The 18,222-nt window shown below is 37.2% G+C and overlaps 1 protein-coding gene across 1 annotated transcript in view; it reads right to left on the bottom strand.

Moving 5' to 3' along the window:
- The window catches only part of Upf1 (Upf1 RNA helicase), a 35,091-nt gene that overhangs the window by 6,145 nt on the left and 10,724 nt on the right, over positions 1-18,222 (bottom strand). The window contains exons 5-15 of the mRNA XM_071594335.1: positions 16,154-16,366; positions 13,222-13,394; positions 10,967-11,174; positions 9,247-9,406; positions 7,663-7,949; positions 5,362-5,620; positions 4,196-4,409; positions 3,201-3,427; positions 1,525-1,758; positions 787-1,072; positions 141-308 (exon numbers count right to left, since the gene is read on the bottom strand). Coding sequence (XP_071450436.1) covers positions 141-308; positions 787-1,072; positions 1,525-1,758; positions 3,201-3,427; positions 4,196-4,409; positions 5,362-5,620; positions 7,663-7,949; positions 9,247-9,406; positions 10,967-11,174; positions 13,222-13,394; positions 16,154-16,366 — 2,429 coding nt within the window. The remainder of the gene's footprint in view (positions 1-140; positions 309-786; positions 1,073-1,524; positions 1,759-3,200; positions 3,428-4,195; positions 4,410-5,361; positions 5,621-7,662; positions 7,950-9,246; positions 9,407-10,966; positions 11,175-13,221; positions 13,395-16,153; positions 16,367-18,222) is intronic.

Here is an 18,222-nt window from a genome sequence, read left to right as displayed (position 1 = left end):
AAGGTGAGCATAATGGAAATAAATTACCATTTATAGGGAGGGATGTGGTTAATATTTAAAAGGATGAATTTACTTTGAAGTGCCAAGTAAGCTCTCTTAAAGCCCCAGAGAATATCTAAGTTGAAGAAAGATTTTCAAACCTTGAAGAGCTTGTTGATGTTGGTTGTAGAACCGAGGTGGGACATGAGCCATGTTCATGAACATGCCAACTGGCACAGGAATGTTGGTCATAGCAGCTTGGGCTCTCTCTGGAGATATGTAGCTGATTGGATCATGTGTTCTGCTGTAAGGATCCAATGGATTTGTACCTGCAATTGACATCAGGCATATCAATGCACTGGCTCACTTGGAGAACATCATCAGATTCACTCTTTAGAGTATAAGGAGAGAATTATGCAAGTGGAGACAGAAGTACACACAGAGTGTACAGTAAATATGCCAGACTTCACACAAAACATTAATAAAACAGCCAGAAGATGCTAAAAATTCTTTAAAATATTCTATTAAATATAAGGAAAAAGCATGCTTACAATGGGAACTGTTCTCTACAACAATCTGACACCCACAATTTCAAGCTCACACAAGGGGAATTTTATGTCTCATAATTTCACTGCAGACAATTAGATAAGAAATATGTTTTCCCACTTATGCATGCACATATTTATGTATCTACAATGATAAGATCTATGCACAATTGCCAAGTATGCATGGGAAGAAACAGGGAGAGCCTCGATGGGAAAATACAGCAATCTCAATATACTTAAAATCTGGTATCATATTCAATACCTGGACGGGGGAAGTACGGACTAGCAGATGCCGTCAACGACACTCCAGCATTGCTATTGTTGCCACCATTCATATGTCCAGTGCGGTCATACACGCTTCCTGGAACCATGGCCTCACGTGCATCAAACACAGTCGTGGACATGAAGTGTGTGCCTGGATTGGCAGCATTCACAAGCTTCTTCGGCTTGGCAAACTGAATGACTGACTCCTTCAGGTTGGTCAGCGGTCCCTCCACCAACACCTTCTGCTCCTTGTAGAAGTTCAGGAGGTGGTTCCACAGGGGTTGCTGTAAGGGACAGGAGTCACCAATCATCAATGGATTGACATCAGCTAAGGCATCTCATAAACTAGGCAGGAGGCAGCATTATTTTGCCAGATGAAGACAAATCATCCAGTCTTTAAGGAAAACTTCGAGAAAATCACTCCCAATGCCTGACATAGACAAATTCCTACACCTCAAAGGATCGGAAATTTTTAGATAAAAAAATCCTTACATCAGCTGTGAAGATATCAAAAACCTTGGGATCATGAAATTTAAATGCTTTTTCTTCAAGGAACATAAGAGTCATGGCTGCAGAAAAGAATATTTCATTTACACAGCACATGCTTTTCTTATAAACAATTAAAATCTTAAGAGTGTCATCATTAGAACGGTGGTATTGACGGACTAACTCTTTAAGTTCTAAAATAATCTTGGCCTTGCAATGAGGGCTGTGGTTAGAGAAAAAAATAACTTACCTTTGAAAGCACTTTGGGGTTGCCAACGATGATTATCCCATACTTGGCTCGAGTCAGAGCAACATTCAACCGTCGTGGATCATTGAGGAAACCAATACCCTGGTGTTCGTTGGATCGCACACACGACATAATTATGATGTCCTTCTCTCGACCTTGAAAGGCATCAACACTGGCTACTTCAATTTCCTGATAAAGCTTTGCATGCAATGATCCTTGGTACTGCATATATTGCACCTATACAAAAGAATTAAAGAATTCACTATAAAAGGAGCAATGCACAGCTAAATTAACTAGGCACATTTCTTATTACGAAGGGACCCAAGGCGCCTCCAAATAGCAATTCATAATGACTAAAGTAATAATGGAGCAACAAGTTTCTTCGGCAAATCAAAACCCACATGACATTTGGTCCAAACTCCTAAGGCAGCAATAGGGTGCAAATTTAGGCACCTATTTCAGCACCCGGATTTAGGACACACGAAGTATCCTATACATGCCATATTGCAACCCCATAATTCTAGGTGCTACAAGCGAGACAACTAGCAGAACAATAACGAAGAATGGTGGGAGTGTATTTTACGTTGGTCACAATAACATAGGTTATTTCTTTGAGCGAGTACAATTTAATTGTAGAAAAAAATGTCCGTTTCTCATTACAAGAAACATGGTTGGGCTCTAAGAAATTACTGTAAGGAAAATTAAATAAAAGTTAACTTTACTAAAAATTAAAATTCAATAATATTAATCTTTAACTCTTGCTATTTATGTTTTTCCAAAAGGTTCAAATTACCTTTAGACAAACCATATACTGTTTGTTTCAGAATTATTTCACCGCTAAACAAGTATGATATAAAATTGACATTAAGTATGATGAATTTTGGAATGACAGAATTTAACTGTCAAATGCAGATGACATATTATTAGCAAAAGAAATGCTACAGTAAGTGATTAAATATTAATGAGCCATGTTAAATTAACCCTAATCAATATGTATTTGACCAATTGCTGAAGACTGTTACAAACTCTCTTCATGAGATCAAACTTATGCAAACACTAAAGACCTATTCCAATAAATAATTACCCATGCCAATTTTCTTTATTTTAAATTAATTTTAATTTACAGTTAAGAATCATTAGGATGTGTTCCAGTAAGGGAAGTGGTTTGAACCATTGAAAATGTACCATCAAAAATCACTAATTTAGTTCAGCAGTTATTTTTCACATAAAGAAGTTAAGCACTTTATTGCACAATGTGCAAACTGAATCTTATGCAAATACTATCTAAATTGCCTCCCCTTACAATTACTCACTTGCATTTTTTCACATATACATCCAAGGTTTAACAAGTCAGAAATCTTGGAGACCTCATTGTGGGGAGCACGAAGGAATAATATAAAAGGCCCTCCGAAGGTCAAAACAGAGAAAATATTTCATACCATCCAGTGACCAAACTCACACGGTGTGATGTTTCATTATAATTGAACATGGTCACTATGATTCAATATTTTGGTTTTTCCCAGACATGAGAAATTCTTAATTTGAAGCCTTTAAGTCGCAATTTATGCCTGTGGTCCATCAAGGAACATGATCAACATTCTCATAGCTCAACTCAATTAGTTGAGCAGCTTATTAATAAGTAACCAGATCATACTGGCATCATTTTTGGTGGGACATACCAGGTAAGCTCGTTGGCCCTCATATGGTGTAATGATGCCTATTTGCTCAGGCTTAACACCACACCTCAAAAACCTTGTGGTCAACTTCTCCACATTGGCTGCCTCTGTTCGATTCAAATAAGACGTTCCTGAGCCAGCTATTTCCTCTTGTCCCTGCGTCACGTAAAAAAACATCGGCTTCTCAGGCTGTGGCCATGGGAAATCTATTCCCTTCAGCCTCCTCTCATCTGAAAAAAGTTTAATGGGATTTGAATGGTAAATACCCAGAAAGCATGAGAATGCTGATGCACTTCAATACATGTGATAAAAAAATATACCATTTACCTCAAGTTAATACAAACAACTTCCTATGGACACTCTCTATAAAACTTTTGCTTTTTAAGTGAAACTTATTATAGTAGGTAAGTTTTTTTTAATTAAGTAAGTAAGGATTTTTAATTTTTTCCATTCATCATTTGCTTTTCCAACTTAATATTTGTTCACCGTAATCGACAACCTGCTTTCATTACTATTAAAAAATAAGTTAATGTTTTATGAAATTCTCTCAAATGTAGGTTTTTGTCAAGAACCTCTAACGCAACATGTTATGGGAATTATAAAAGATAGCCAATCTTCTATATCCTAACATTAACACATGATTTACTCATGAAATTATTCACCTTAAGGGTATTTACACAGGCATATTCCTTTGAAATTTGATTACTTTTGACTCTAAGATACAATAAAGATTATCAGAATTCAATTTCGGCTACTTTATTACAGGAAATGTGTTAAGAAAATGAATTACATCAGATAAAAACACGGCAAATAGGTAAGCACCAACTATAACAGTAATATCTATTCTATTGCGCTAAAAATTATTCCGTAATTAGTCAAAACTCAAGTAAAACGTATTTCTCTTCCCTGGGCTGGGAATAGAAAAGGAAGATTTGTTCCAAAAAAATGTTACAGGTAGAAATGATTTTACCTGAGGGTTTAGAAATTTAAGTATTTACCTGAGCAGACTCCATTTTGCAAGGACCCCTCATAGAAGAAATTGGAGGGGAAGCGAGAGAGTTCAGGGTGCATACGGTACTGTACCTCCAACCGAAATGGCCGGATGCCGAGCACAACAAGGCGTTCAAACAGAGACTGCGAGAGGCCTGCTCGCGCAGCCTTCTTGCACATGACAACTGGACCCAACTGGCAATGGTCACCAACCAGAATGAGCTGTCAGCAGGAGACAATTGACATTAATTTCAAAACAAGAAAAGGACCCCAGGAACAAAATTATATACTGTACTCCTATACATCATTTTTAACTATCCTCATAAATATTTTAATAAATAAAACTTTTAATGCAGTTAAGTTCAACCTATCATGTCTATAACTTTTTACATGCCCCCAATCGGTTTCCAGACAAATCAATGCATGAAACATTTTAATTTTTGTATTCGCATTGTACACTAGGTTTCAATGGCCTCTTAAAGATTGTACAATTTATAGTATTTTTTCATGGTTTCATTTTGCTTCTGACTTTTAATGCTTATATTTAGTGTATTTCTAAATTCTATTGAATTTTCAATAAATGGGTGCCAAGAAGCAATTGATTCAATCACTAACTGGCTGCAGGATAAGTTAATTATTCGGGCATTAATCTCAAGTACGCAAAATGTATCTATCTATTGATCTTTAGGTGAGAGAGTTTTTACTTTAACAGGAAGACATAAATTAACATGAAAGCAGATCTACCATTATATTTTGCTTTAGTCTTAAAATGCAACACTTTTGAGAAGCCAGAAGGATAAAATGTGCAGTCAAAACTTAGTATATGCTACAAATTCTGCAATGTCAAAGACAAGTGTGGTGGACTTGCTAGGAAATGAAAACAAATCATTTTGAATTGGAACCCAATAAAAGTAAGCCATTAACAAGTAACAACTGGGAAGACTTTCACAATGTGTTGCTAATGTCTTCCACATTATTTTGCTATTTCCTCAGCTTAGAGGAATGATCACCCTTAGCAATAATAAACATTACTAATCATAGAAATTCTGACAAATTATGAACAAATAAGATTACATCAAGACTCTTCATTCACCCCTCAGGGCCTTCAACCACACCACTCTTGAGCTGCCCCAACAAAAGCCAGATCACCCGGCAAAAATAAGACCAGACGCACCTGTTTGGCTCCAAGCACCACCGGCACCATGCACTCTGGTTCCGTCGACTGCATGCTCTCATCAATGAGAATCGAGTGGAACTTGAGGCGTGCCAGTCTGGGGTCGCCAGCACCCACACACGTGCAGCAGATCACATCAGCCGCCTCCAGCAGTTCCTTCTCGGCCGCTTTCTTGAGGAGTCGGTACCTCTTCTCATCCACCGACGACAGCTCGCCCGTCTCATCCTTCAACTGCTGCAGCTTCTGTAACTCAGTGTTGCTGAAAAGGCATCTCGAAATCAGTATTTACCCAATGCACAACAAAATAAATACAACTTACGAGATTAAGGTAAAAATATGAATGTTAAGTGTTCATCATAATAACAATCACATGACTGGGGCACTTGAATTTGCAGAAAGGCATTGCACCAGGAAATTAAATAATCTAAAGGAAGACTCTTATTTCCATAAATTGACAAGGACAAATTATTGGCAAAAGAAAATATATTTCCCTCCCAATTTTCACAGACAATTATTGAAATACCATTGGAGCCAAAAAATTTGATCAAGAAGAGTGCTATCCTTTAGCCAACAAGGGGAATGAATTTTTGTAGAAAGAGCAAGAGAGGCATTCATGGCCCTTGGATATATTGGAAAAGACCTTGATAATGCCTTTCATTGAGCAAAGAGTGAGGCAGCCTCCCACAGCTCTGACAAGTGCTGGCATTTCCAATTTTAGCCATTTCATACACGATGACAGGATTAAACTCTTTGAAATACTATCGTGAGAATGACGAGTCAACACAACAAATCCTGTCAAAACCCTTTAGTCTACACACACAGCAACAAAACTCAAAAATATATTGTTTTCTATATTATTTAAACGACTAAAACCAAGATGTACGCGGAGAAAAGTCTTCTTTGGGCATTTCTGCAATGAGCCATGCCATGCATAATGATGAAATATTACAATGAATATCAGACTAAACTAATACACGAGGGAAACTAATTAATGCCCTACATCATTAAAATGCAAGCTAAGTTGTTCACTGTCCTATTCTGATCCTACAAATTGATTGGCCAATCCATCCACACATCCCTAAATATTCCCCTCAATTGCATAAATAAGACCTCGTATCTTACAATTTAATGCCACTCCTGCCAGGTATCTCATGATACTACACAACATTTAATTATTACTTCATTTGCACTCCTCATTTGCCCATTCAAACTTTAAAATTACATGCTTTATTCAATACCTCCTTAGAAAATTCAAGAGATGGCGCACGTAGTTTCGCAGAGGTTTGCTTTAAGTAATCCTTATCTTTCACTAGACTGCGCTTGCACCTGTGCAGTTTCAAAGGTAAAAATTGAGGTATTGATGCTTGAATTATTGCAAGAAACCACTGCACTCACCAGATTTTACCCTGAGACTTTTTAATTCACAAACTTGAAATTATGGTTTGGCAGAAAATTATTCACATCAAAGGAGGAGGCCATCGCCACCATAGATGCCTTCGAAATCCTTCTAAAATCCTAATTCTTAGAAGACTTAAAAAAGTTGGAGAAATGCTAGGAAAAGTATAGCATACTACAAGGGGATTACACTGAAAAACAAAAAATATATCCAAAATAATGTTTTCTATATTTTCCTAAGGACATATTGAAAGACCCACGAGTTATAGCATTAGTATTTAGGAGAGGCGATTGACAGCTAAGTCATTTGTGCCATTAGGGATGGAGAGGAAAGGATGAAGGGAAGAGAGAAACCTAACATCGGCATTAGCCTTATGTTAACGAAAGGCACCCACGGGTCCGCAGCTTAACGTCCCATTCGATAGATGACGTCCTCACTCAAAGTGCCCTCCACAAAGTACCTGAAGTAGGGACCGAGATACCCCCGAAAAATATTGGACACCACCGAGATTCGAACCCAGGCCCTCTGGGTGGGAAACCAGTACGATAGCCATCGCATCATCTCGATCCCCCCCCCCAGACTTATATCTCCAATGCATTACATAAGGTATTTTTTGTGTTCAGGGGAATAAAATGTAGTTCATATGCAAAACAGAAGCATATGTGAACATGAGAATAAAGGTGGCATACAAAGAGATGATAGTAGGGTGTCCATTCCAGTCCAAATGCTAAGAGTCATGAAGAACATTCTTAGTTTTACCTTATTCCATATCTAAGGGCATTGATTTTAACTGTTTTGTTGAGAAATTACACATTAAAGAATTCTTAAAATCATATTAAAACAAGCCCCTACTGTAAATGTCCAAAATGCAATACAAATGCATGCTCTACCACTATGTGGCTCACCTGTCAATGCTACGGATTTGATTGTGGAGAGCCAAAAACGACACTGGTGAATCAATGGCTTCTCGAGACTTGGCACACAAGCGAACAACCTTCAGTCCTGTCCGGTGTATCTTTTCTGTCAATTGGTCAACAGCAATGTTAGATGGTGCACACACTAGCACAGGGCCACCACCTGTTTGTTTCACAAGCTGATATACTATTGTTGCCGAAGTCACCGTTTTGCCTGTCCCTGGAGGGCCCTGGATGAGGGACAACGGCCTCTGCAATGCATGCTTCACAGCGTACACCTGTAGACAGAATTGCAAATTACAATATTACTAAAATAAGAGGAATCCCTTACGTAGAAAAATGACAACATGAAAGAAGCATGACAAATACCATACACTATCGGAATAAAGATGAAAATGAGCATGTGCCATTTATAGGGTCAACCTGTAAGCAAGTTTATTTACAGCAATACATATGGTAATTTTTCACCATAGATTTTTCATGGCAAGTGGTAGAAGAATGAAGGGAGAAACATAATACTGGCATCAGGTTTCCCTACGTGGACTGCCACAATTACAGACTGGAAAAATACATTGGAGTTGATAAAAGCAAATGCTACATAAGCATCAAAATTCAGGCAGTTAACTCTTAACTCTTGGGAACAATTACAGCTGAAGTTTTTTTAAGAATGGAGGGAAGTTCTTTCTAGCAGCTAACCCTGCACCCAATGGTGATGAGAGTACTCTGATATAATATTGTATAGCTATTCTTATAGTCCCTCCTATTGAAGGACAATCTTGACTTATATAATTACTAGTGGAAGTAAAAGCTGAACCAATGAATTCCAAAGAAACTGCGGGAGATGCCGCAACAGTAACTTTTAACGGAGTCATCCGCTAATGTGCATTTCAATGCAACAATTTCAGAGTGTAAAAATCATTCGCCTTGACTGGGATCCCAGGGACCTGGGATCCCAGTCAAGGCAAATGATTTTTACACTCTGAAATTGTTGCATTGAACTGAACCAATGAGCTTGGCCATCCATCCGTCCAACACGATATCATCATAGAAGTGGAATTTTTTTTATCTTATTTTAAATTAATATAACTTAACTTGGCAAGAAGCTTACCCTTCAAATAATAGCTTTTACACAGTGATTTACTAAAAAATTTAATAATATTAGTTAGTGTGATTTGGTCTTTGAATTTTATACTCTCCTAAAAGAGGGAATGACTCAATTTATAGTGTGAAGAACTTTGTCCCCAGACAAACAGTTTAAGAGGATTCCACTGCATTTCGTACACTTACATTTCAGAAAACACCACAAATAAACACTATCTACAAATAGTGGAAACACTGTAGGAATAAAATAAGAGATACTTCATATGAAATAAGCACAGGTCATTTTTTGACATGCTTTCAGCATTACTCGCACCTACCTGTGGACTCTTCTCCCTTCCAGCTTCAACTCTTTGTTTGCCCTAACATTGCTTTCTTCTTTAACTCTTCATCATTAATCATTTGTGAGATTATTTTTAAAGATATTCAAGTAAATAGTCCCACAGTGAAACCAACACATGCAAAAATATTATTCACCTGTGACCTGTTGAGATCTGGAAGGTTTGGGGCCGAGAAATGCTTTGGCAAGTGGCACCTAAAGAGCACCTCTTCCACCTCATGGCCAAGCAGGCGGTGGTAGATGTAGCCAGACACAGACGTGTCATCCACTGCAAACTTCTTGAGAGCCAGCTGCATCCTGAAGGCATTAAAAGAAGCATTTAGAGACAACTCAAAAATACTAAACCATAGTAATCAACCAGCAGGTCAGCTCGATAGGCTCAGTATGATAAGCTTTATGCTCACATAGAAACAAGCTGGACCAGGTAATCTTATTTATTTATTATTTATTAAAATCCACATGTCCAGATAGACAGTGTCAGGTGGCACACAGGTCCCAAGTAATCACAAAAGATAATAGGTTAAATCAGTCAGTAAAACAAAAGTACACTTAAAGGATGATAAGGATATGAGCACAACTATTAGTATTTTTAGTACCCTACAAGCCACCACCAGGGTGTGTGGCAGGGGGTAATTATACACCAGACTAATTTGGAGCCAAATTCCTTTTTCCCCCAATCTGTTTTGTACTTAATTACTCTTATTTTATTTACATATATCTCTGATCAATACCGATAGGTGCTGCAGTTCATAGTTTCATCTCATTTCTCTTTGTTTTCATTTCAATTCTTAAGTCAAAAGGCTAATGCAGCTAATACTAACCGGTCCATGACCAAGGCTTTTGGGTTCGCCGTCACTCACAATCAGCTCATTTTGTACTGTCGCGCCCATGCACACATTTTTCAAAACCATAGCACAATCATCACATCTCACTCAATTTACAATGAATTCCAATGGGTATTAAACCACCCAACCATCACATTTGCTATTCGAGCTTGATTGATCTTGAGTTCCCTAACAACTGGCTGAGGTGTGAGCTAAACACCCTACACAAGGAATTACACGAATATCAAATGCCCCCGCCACATTGAAAGCTCCCTTATAAAGAGTCTATGCTTTCTTTTGCTATATCCTAATAATCAAGTGTTTCCACCAAAAACTCAACATGGCTCGCATCAGTCGGATGGGGAGAAGAGGAGATCGTTGGAAGAAATCCTAAGGAGGCAGATAAGACGGATCTAGAGCATTTTGATAGACATTGGGATACAGGAGACTTTAATAAGAGGGGAAAAAGTTAGGCAAACAAAGAAGAGGAATAAATAAGATTGTACAGAATGAAGGGAGAAGGAATTATGTAGAAAATGACATGAGGCTTACTGTATTGTTAGGAGAAACAAAGAAATAGTTGTTCTTTTTTAGAGCCTCTGTGCATCGAAAACCTACCTTAAATCATAGATCACCAATAATTATGATAGAATATCATTTTTTTAAACTTTCCAAAATTATAGACACAGAAATTAATCATCGTCGTCTATTATTGCTCCAATATTAAGTTTTATCAGGTGATATATCTACTGAGTATTTTTGAGGGCATCATGGAAAATGGCTAATTCCCAATACAGGCTACAGAAAATGGATTAAATATTTTTAGTGCATGGCCCAATATGTTTACCAGATACAGAGGTATCCATTTTACTGTGCCTACTGCAGTTTTTCACAAAAATCTAGTACTTACAATAGCAGAAAATCACAGGACTTACAATATAAATGAGAATTCCAGCCACAAAGCTACCATGGCTGGTGTTGAATATTGCAAGCCTATACTATGCTTCAAAAAAAGTGCCAAAAAGAGAGTCACCTGTCAAAGGAAGTACTCTTCCAGATGAAATCCAAAACAAAGTTTGAAGTGCACTCAGTTGGTGCCCCACAGTTGTTCTTCAGCTCAATACCGACTTCTTCTCCAAAGTTGTCAGGGATTTTTATTACGTGACCAACACCAGACCATGGCTTGTGCATTTCACCCAAGTACCGCAGCCTCAGCTCATCCCCATGCATCAGTTTCATATCTGTGGATTCAGCAAAGGCATCATGATCTTTAGAAGTTACAATGAGCATTATTAGCAGTAGTCAGTGGGTTGGGAAAAGGTCCTCGATAGGCCCACAGTAACTACTATTACACATAGCTAAGGCTTTCAAGTTACTAATTGCTGCTGCACTCCTAAACCCTGCCTATATCTTCACCAAAATTGTGGCAGCTTGCATTGGCAAAACTATTACTGTATCATTTAAAATTACTAACATTACATTGAAGAAATATTTTGTTAATTTAACACTGTGTGGCCTTTAAATATAATGGCCCTTGGGGCCAGCCATTTTTTGTGCCTCCATATGAAAGTTATAAGCTATCAATAAAACATAAAACTACCGAACTACCAGATATTTTTAAATGCAAAGAGATTATATACCCGAGTATTCAACTAGAGTGTGGAATCGTTCAAAATATGTCCTTTTATGGAGTGGAACACAACAAAATCCACAAATGAAGCAGGTTTCACCTCTTATCTTGGCCGCACATATTCTACGAGGTCTCTCAGGAATCATATTGCTCTCAGCACTAACTCCTTTCTCTATTTTATGCTTTTTCATGCCCATGGAAAGTCTCCCCGGTGCGGCCATCTTAGGTGCACACACTAGGATAATGTGAATGTTTTTCTCTTGAGTGTCAGAGATGGGCTCTTCTGTATCTCTGTGACTCACCCAGTTTCTTTCAACTTCACAAGAGACTTTTTTATACACAATTTGTTTTCCATTGAGCTCCACATACACCCTCAAAGAATGGAATAAGGCACTGCTTAACAAATACAGCACAGTCTTCGATGACCAATTCGTGGTCTTTCTCATTGTTGTGCAATGTGACAGATATTATCTGCATGGTCTACTCCCCTCAAGCACTTGTTATAATCCAAAATGGGCTCGGGCACACTTATTCTCTCTCCAGTTTTTCTATTAAAACGTGAGCAGACCAAAAAATGTTAATATGGCAATCCTCTCAAGCAACTGACTTTGGTGTTACAATTGATAAAAAGTTGTTTTAATTCATACATTGGATCTATTTGCTCAAAGGCATTTCTTAGGGTTCTCAAAGCAAAACTAATCTTCCAATTTGTCTATCAATACTGCAGTACAATTATATTGTACCAGGGTTTGACCTTTGTGTAGAAATAGCTGAAATCTGTGCCTGTGTAGAAGATCTGGAATCCATGCCATTTAACTTGCACTTTGCCTATCGAAAAAATACAAACACTTTAGCCAAATGGCTCAGTTACAAAAATAATCTCTCTTTTTTTAGTGCAATTTACTACTCCAATTTCAATACTTGGATGTAACTCCTACATATTAAGGATGGAAGTTTGCCAACGTAATAATAACTGGCAACATTTTAAATAGAGGTGTTGACTCTAGCCATTTTTTAGGTGTTGTAGACATTTAGGTTCTTAAGCAGAGAACAAGATTTACCCCACTTTTTTGAGTTCAATTTGGATGAGCTAAGAGGCTTGAACCACTAACTTAGATATTAAGAATGGCAAAAAGTTTTTGGATTATAATTTTAACCGCGACTTTTTAATAACTCATTACAATTTTTTACGAAAAAATTCTTAACTCTTTAGTAGAAAGTAATTATTGCAGCATTTTAATAGAATTATCTTTCTAGTTTATTACTTATTTGTATTATTACCATTCAACCCACATACTTCCCCTTTCTTTCTTTACCCCACAAGTATTCTCTTTTCCTCCTCATACACCTCCATTGCCCAACCATTTGCCATTGGCATCAACGAAAAGGTACATTTTCACGCACCCATTTCTGTGATGTCAGTGTCAGTGCACTTAAAACTATTTCAATGAAAAATAATACACAAACTCTAATTTACGATATCATCCTCCTGAACACCATTCTGTTGATAGGCTCAAATTGTTTTCAAATGATGAACACCAAATAACTACTTCAGAGGTACCACAATAAAATAAGAGAAAATATAGATATTTTCTGAATTTATCAAACAGGCAAAAATTGATTTTGTATGTGTTTCATATTCAATGTCATCAACTTACCTCCATCAGTCTTAGCCAGGGTGAAATATGAAATTGTCTTTTTGTTCAAACCAACATCCCATCGAACTTCAATGTTGTCCTGTGTCTGTGATTCCTTCAGCTTCTTGTCATAATCTGCTTCCAATTTGACCAATGGCCCAAAAATATTCTGGTATTGATAACCATCCTCATACCTGAAAAATCAATTACCATTTCAGTGAATAACAAAACAGTGAGCTACTTAAAAACCCATAAACACTGCATTACAGATTCATTTCAAGAAATGAATCAACATTTAGCATAAATAAAATCATAATTTTTAGCCATGAGAAGTCTGTAATTTGAGCAACATGAAATGTCTGTAATTTGAGCAACATGAAATGTCTCACCACCATAGACAAAATTAAAAATCAAACAAATAGTATTTTTAAATGATGCTCACTGAAAATACCATATTTATTCCTAAGATGCTATTCACAATTTTTCTTACAGAATTGAATAAATGTGAAAATTGTCGGGATTAACAAAATAGGTTTCAAAATCAGATATATTATATTATCATCTTATTGCTTCTATATTATCTCAGGAAAGAAATCTTTCACTCAAACAACACCTGCTAAAATGCTGGTGAAACTGCCATTTACTCAAGCTAATGAAAGTTGTGAAAATCCAAAAAAATATTCATAGTTTACATTTTATTTGTAACTTATTCACTAAATGACTCAAAGGTAAATATAAAAACCATGCCATGAGACCAAACTTAAACAAGAACATGTATTAATTTCAAAAAATTAGAATATCTATTACTAATATCCCCATCCCCATTAGTATCCCAAAAATATCATAAGTTTTTTCAGAACAATTATCACAGAACTCTGGCACTGTAAAAACCATAATTACAAATAGGATGTTGAAATTACTTTGAAAAAATAAATATTAAGACAATGGTATCAAATTCAGAAAAGGAAATTGATTGATCATCACCGTAACTTTTAATGGCTTTCCAAATGAAATGGTATTGCCATATCTAGATATTTTAATTCACAAAAACTGAGATTAACATGCAGTGATCAATCCCAGGAGTCATTACCATGCACTTAAAGTGCTGCTTATACATTGTACTGCACTGTGTTCACCTTCCTTTATATAATGTTCTGGAGCAGGCAGCAATTACCAATAAATCAAATTCTACCAATAATGGCAACTTGTGAACTAAGCCTCCACTGACAAACAAATACTTGAGCAGCTTACAATAACAGGGTACCCCTGCCATCTATAACATTTCTTTGAAATGCAGGTAAACAAAAAAGTAACAACATGTTCTCAATAACTTGGAAGTACAAAAATAAATAGCAAAGTCAATGTTTCGGAAATGTTGCAGAAAATAATGTAAATACATTAAACCTTACCCATCAAAATTCCTTGTGTAATGAGTAAAGAGAGAGGGCAAGTCCTGAAATTTGAACCTACTCCATTAAACTGTGTTTAGCATGCTTTCCACTAATATCTTCCTGTCAATTGTGATCACACATTTTTCTAAACTTGTGTTCCGTACATGTTCCTGTAATGTACAGATAGACCCCGGACAACGTGTCAGCAGGTGTGCTGACAAGCTGTAAATTCACTAGGAGATCACTTTCAAAAAGTTCAGCACTGTTCCCAAAATGGATTGGTGCAAAAAGCTGGCTTTGATGACAGGGAGTGAAAAACTAAAACTATTCAAAGACAATGAAGAAATAAGATACCATGCGGTAGGAAAAAAGCTAATTATGCCAGAATCTTGCATTACTACTGGTAGAGCACGGCTAAACTTCTAGGTACAACGGTCTTCAATTGTGAATCAACATTTGAGGGGTAAAACCATTTCAAATGTTATCCTAAGTTATCTCAGTGTAGGGCAGTGGCTAGCAGAGTGTATAAATGGATAGATGACAATTAGTTTTTAAGCATTTGACATTGAAATGGCTGTGACTTATTGCAAGCTGGGCCATGGCAATGATTTCAAAATTTTTAACTATTTGGCATATGTAGGACCTAGTCCTTGCTGATCTTAAGCTAGAAAGTGGACATTCTCAGAACATTTGCCCTGCCCAGGAGGTAGATGAGACAAGGAGTAAGAAGAAGTATTTAACTTCCCCTATTCATCTTCAGCTACCAACAACAAAGATATACAATCAACCTTCACCCATAAAAGAGCAACTTCAGGGAAAAAAGCTGCACAAGTTACACCGATTTGTAAAGTATTGTTGTGACCCTTAGAAAATTCCCATGGCACTGAGAGGAAATTCAAGGTAACCTAACGACATAATTTTACCTTCAACAAGACAGAATTTGCAACCTGCAAAACCTGAGTGCAAAATGTTGTGTATTATACGCAAAAATTATCCATATATTTCAGGACAAGAGATATTATATTTTTTCTGCAGCGAGAGATGCAGTCAGAGAAAGGCATACAATTTTAACCTTCCTACATGGAGCAGATTGCACCAATACATGAAAACTTTCGGAGAGTTGATTATTGGTTAATCATCATAGAATTTTTTAAAGCTGGTTTAAAGGTTTGATAGAATTGAAACATTATTTTTCAAATTCTTACTTGCCTCTGGTAAAAACTTATTTTTATTAATGGGTAATAGGATAAATTTAATCTCTAACAACATATCTTCAAGAATTTGATGGTTCCAATAAAGTTGAGGTTTCCTTGTCAGCCTCAGCCATCAAATAAATTCCATTGCTTGCATAAATTGGGAGAGTGGTGATCCAGAATTCTCTACAAATATAGTGAATTCCAAGAAAACTAAAATATGCAAGACATTACCGTACACTGCACAACACTCAGGACACATGTGTACCAAGGATTAATGAGCAAATCTCCAGGCATTTATAAAATTAAACCTCAAGCACACTGGAATGGGAGTGCATCCACCCAAACTGCTTGCACTGCAAAAATTACCTGAGGAGGACTTGTTGTGGCTCCTCGTCCACACCAGGCTTCTCCAGGTCCTGGAATGTTGCATCAACATTGTCCTTCCACAGCTCTTCCAGCTTGTTTATCTGCTGAGCTGATATCTGCCTTGCACGGAGCTGTTCTTGTTCAGATGGAAGCTTGACCAGCCATGAGAGAAAACAACGGTCAGCTATCAAAGGCTTCCACTGCTCTTGATCCCTATATTAGGGATAAAATAGAATGACATGAAAACTGAGGAAGTAATCTCTGAGAGTTAATTTAATTCTTTAAGTGATTTAATTAAAATAATTATAAGTCATAAGCAACGATGTAGCCATAAATAGATGGAAAAGCAGTCCACCAAGGGACTGTCTCCCAGTGAAGCACCTGCAAAGGTGTAAGAATCCAGTCAGGAAGTGCTTGGGTCATCACCTTATCAATTGGATTCCACCTCAATTATATTTGTATGAAATCATGACACAAACTAAAAAGTGATAGGGCATACATCAAAGCAGATGGAAGAAATTACTTCAATGAACAAGTTTTAGATGAAAAAAGGACCAAAAGAAATTAAGAGAAGAATTGCAAAAGGTTCAAAGCAGATGGAAGAAATTACTTCAATGAACAAGTTTTAGATGAAAAAAGGACCAAAAGAAATTAAGAGAAGAATTGCAAAAGGTGAAGAACAGCTTTCTTTGAGTCCACTCTTCTGCCTTGCATCCTGGCCTTTCCTGTTATGAGTGATATCACCGTACAGTACATACAGTTGTGGCATCAGAGAAGAGACAGCCACTAGGGAAAAATTAAGGAGACCCTGTTGGTCATCTAAATTAGCCAAAGCAAAAAGTTATTCCGAAAAATAAATACAATCATGATTAAGGCATCATGAAATTTTGGAAATTTTTATTATATACGAGTGAAGTAGCAGTCCCAAGCAATTTCTAACATATTAATATGCAATTATTAGTTTACATAAACTTGATATAATCTTACAAAAAGCTATTTTGATCCTAGGACACAGCATCAAATTGATTTAACAAAATTAAACAACAGACCTTGAGGAATTACGGCAGCAATGGGATGATTCATGCCAATTCTGAATGAACCATTTCATAACATGACATTGTTTCATTAAGTTATAATGAGTTCTGGCACCCACTTTTTGCATTCACTATTTCATATGACCTTCTGTCCTCTTAGACACTAAAACCATAGTTATTTGCAGGAGAAACATTTTTGTGGGAAATAATTCAAATTTCAAATTCAAAATCAGGTGTGATGTAGTAGACCTGTTCCATAACAACAGAGACGAAGACAATTACAACTTTCTACTAAATAAAAATTTATTTCCAACTAGTTTCGATGCACATAATTTTCAAGCGAAGCTCTCGCTTTAAAGAGTCCAATATTAAATCCTGGTTTCCCCACCCCATATATATTAAATATATGGGGTGGGGAAACCAGGGTGTCTCCCTGTGCTGGGAAGGGTAGGGAGAGAGGTGAATGGGTAAAACCGAAGGATGGGAGAAAAAAGGTAAAAGTGAGGGTGGACAATGATGGTTAGTAGAAGAAGAGGGAGAGACAAAGGAGTACAAAGAGTTGGTGGCAAGGAGACGGTCTTTTCCTTTTATCTGGCTACCTCATGGGGTCTATCGTTCCGTCCTCCCAACATTGGGAAGGAGGATGCTGTCCTTGGGTGTCGGCTTGAGTCTGTTGGTCAATGGGTCTCTTTAGTTGGTGATCACCCAGGTGCCGAGAGAGTATTTGCTCTGCGGTTATATTGAATGGGAGGTTGGTGTCCTCCTGGGTCAGGTTGGGACTAAGCTGCAAAGTGAATAGCAGGTTTTGAGGAAGGGCCTGCCCGTGGGGGGGAGGGAGAAAAAAGGTACACACTCTGTAAGGTTAAGCTCAGTTGTACAATTGCTAGTCTTCAAGATGATGCTGTTTTGAGGGTTGGGATGAGGCAGGAAGATGGAGGGGGTAGACAGGTTTCTTGTGGCGACAGGTGAGAGATGCATTAATTGAATGTTATTGCAAGTAAAGGGGAGTGAGACAAAAATAAATTGTTATTTAAC

This window comes from Hetaerina americana, unplaced genomic scaffold (genome assembly GCF_022747635.1).
Source record: "Hetaerina americana unplaced genomic scaffold, ioHetAmer1.1.p SCAF_6, whole genome shotgun sequence".
NCBI lineage: Eukaryota > Metazoa > Arthropoda > Insecta > Odonata > Calopterygidae > Hetaerina > Hetaerina americana.
This window is presented reverse-complemented; position numbering and strand designations above follow the sequence as displayed.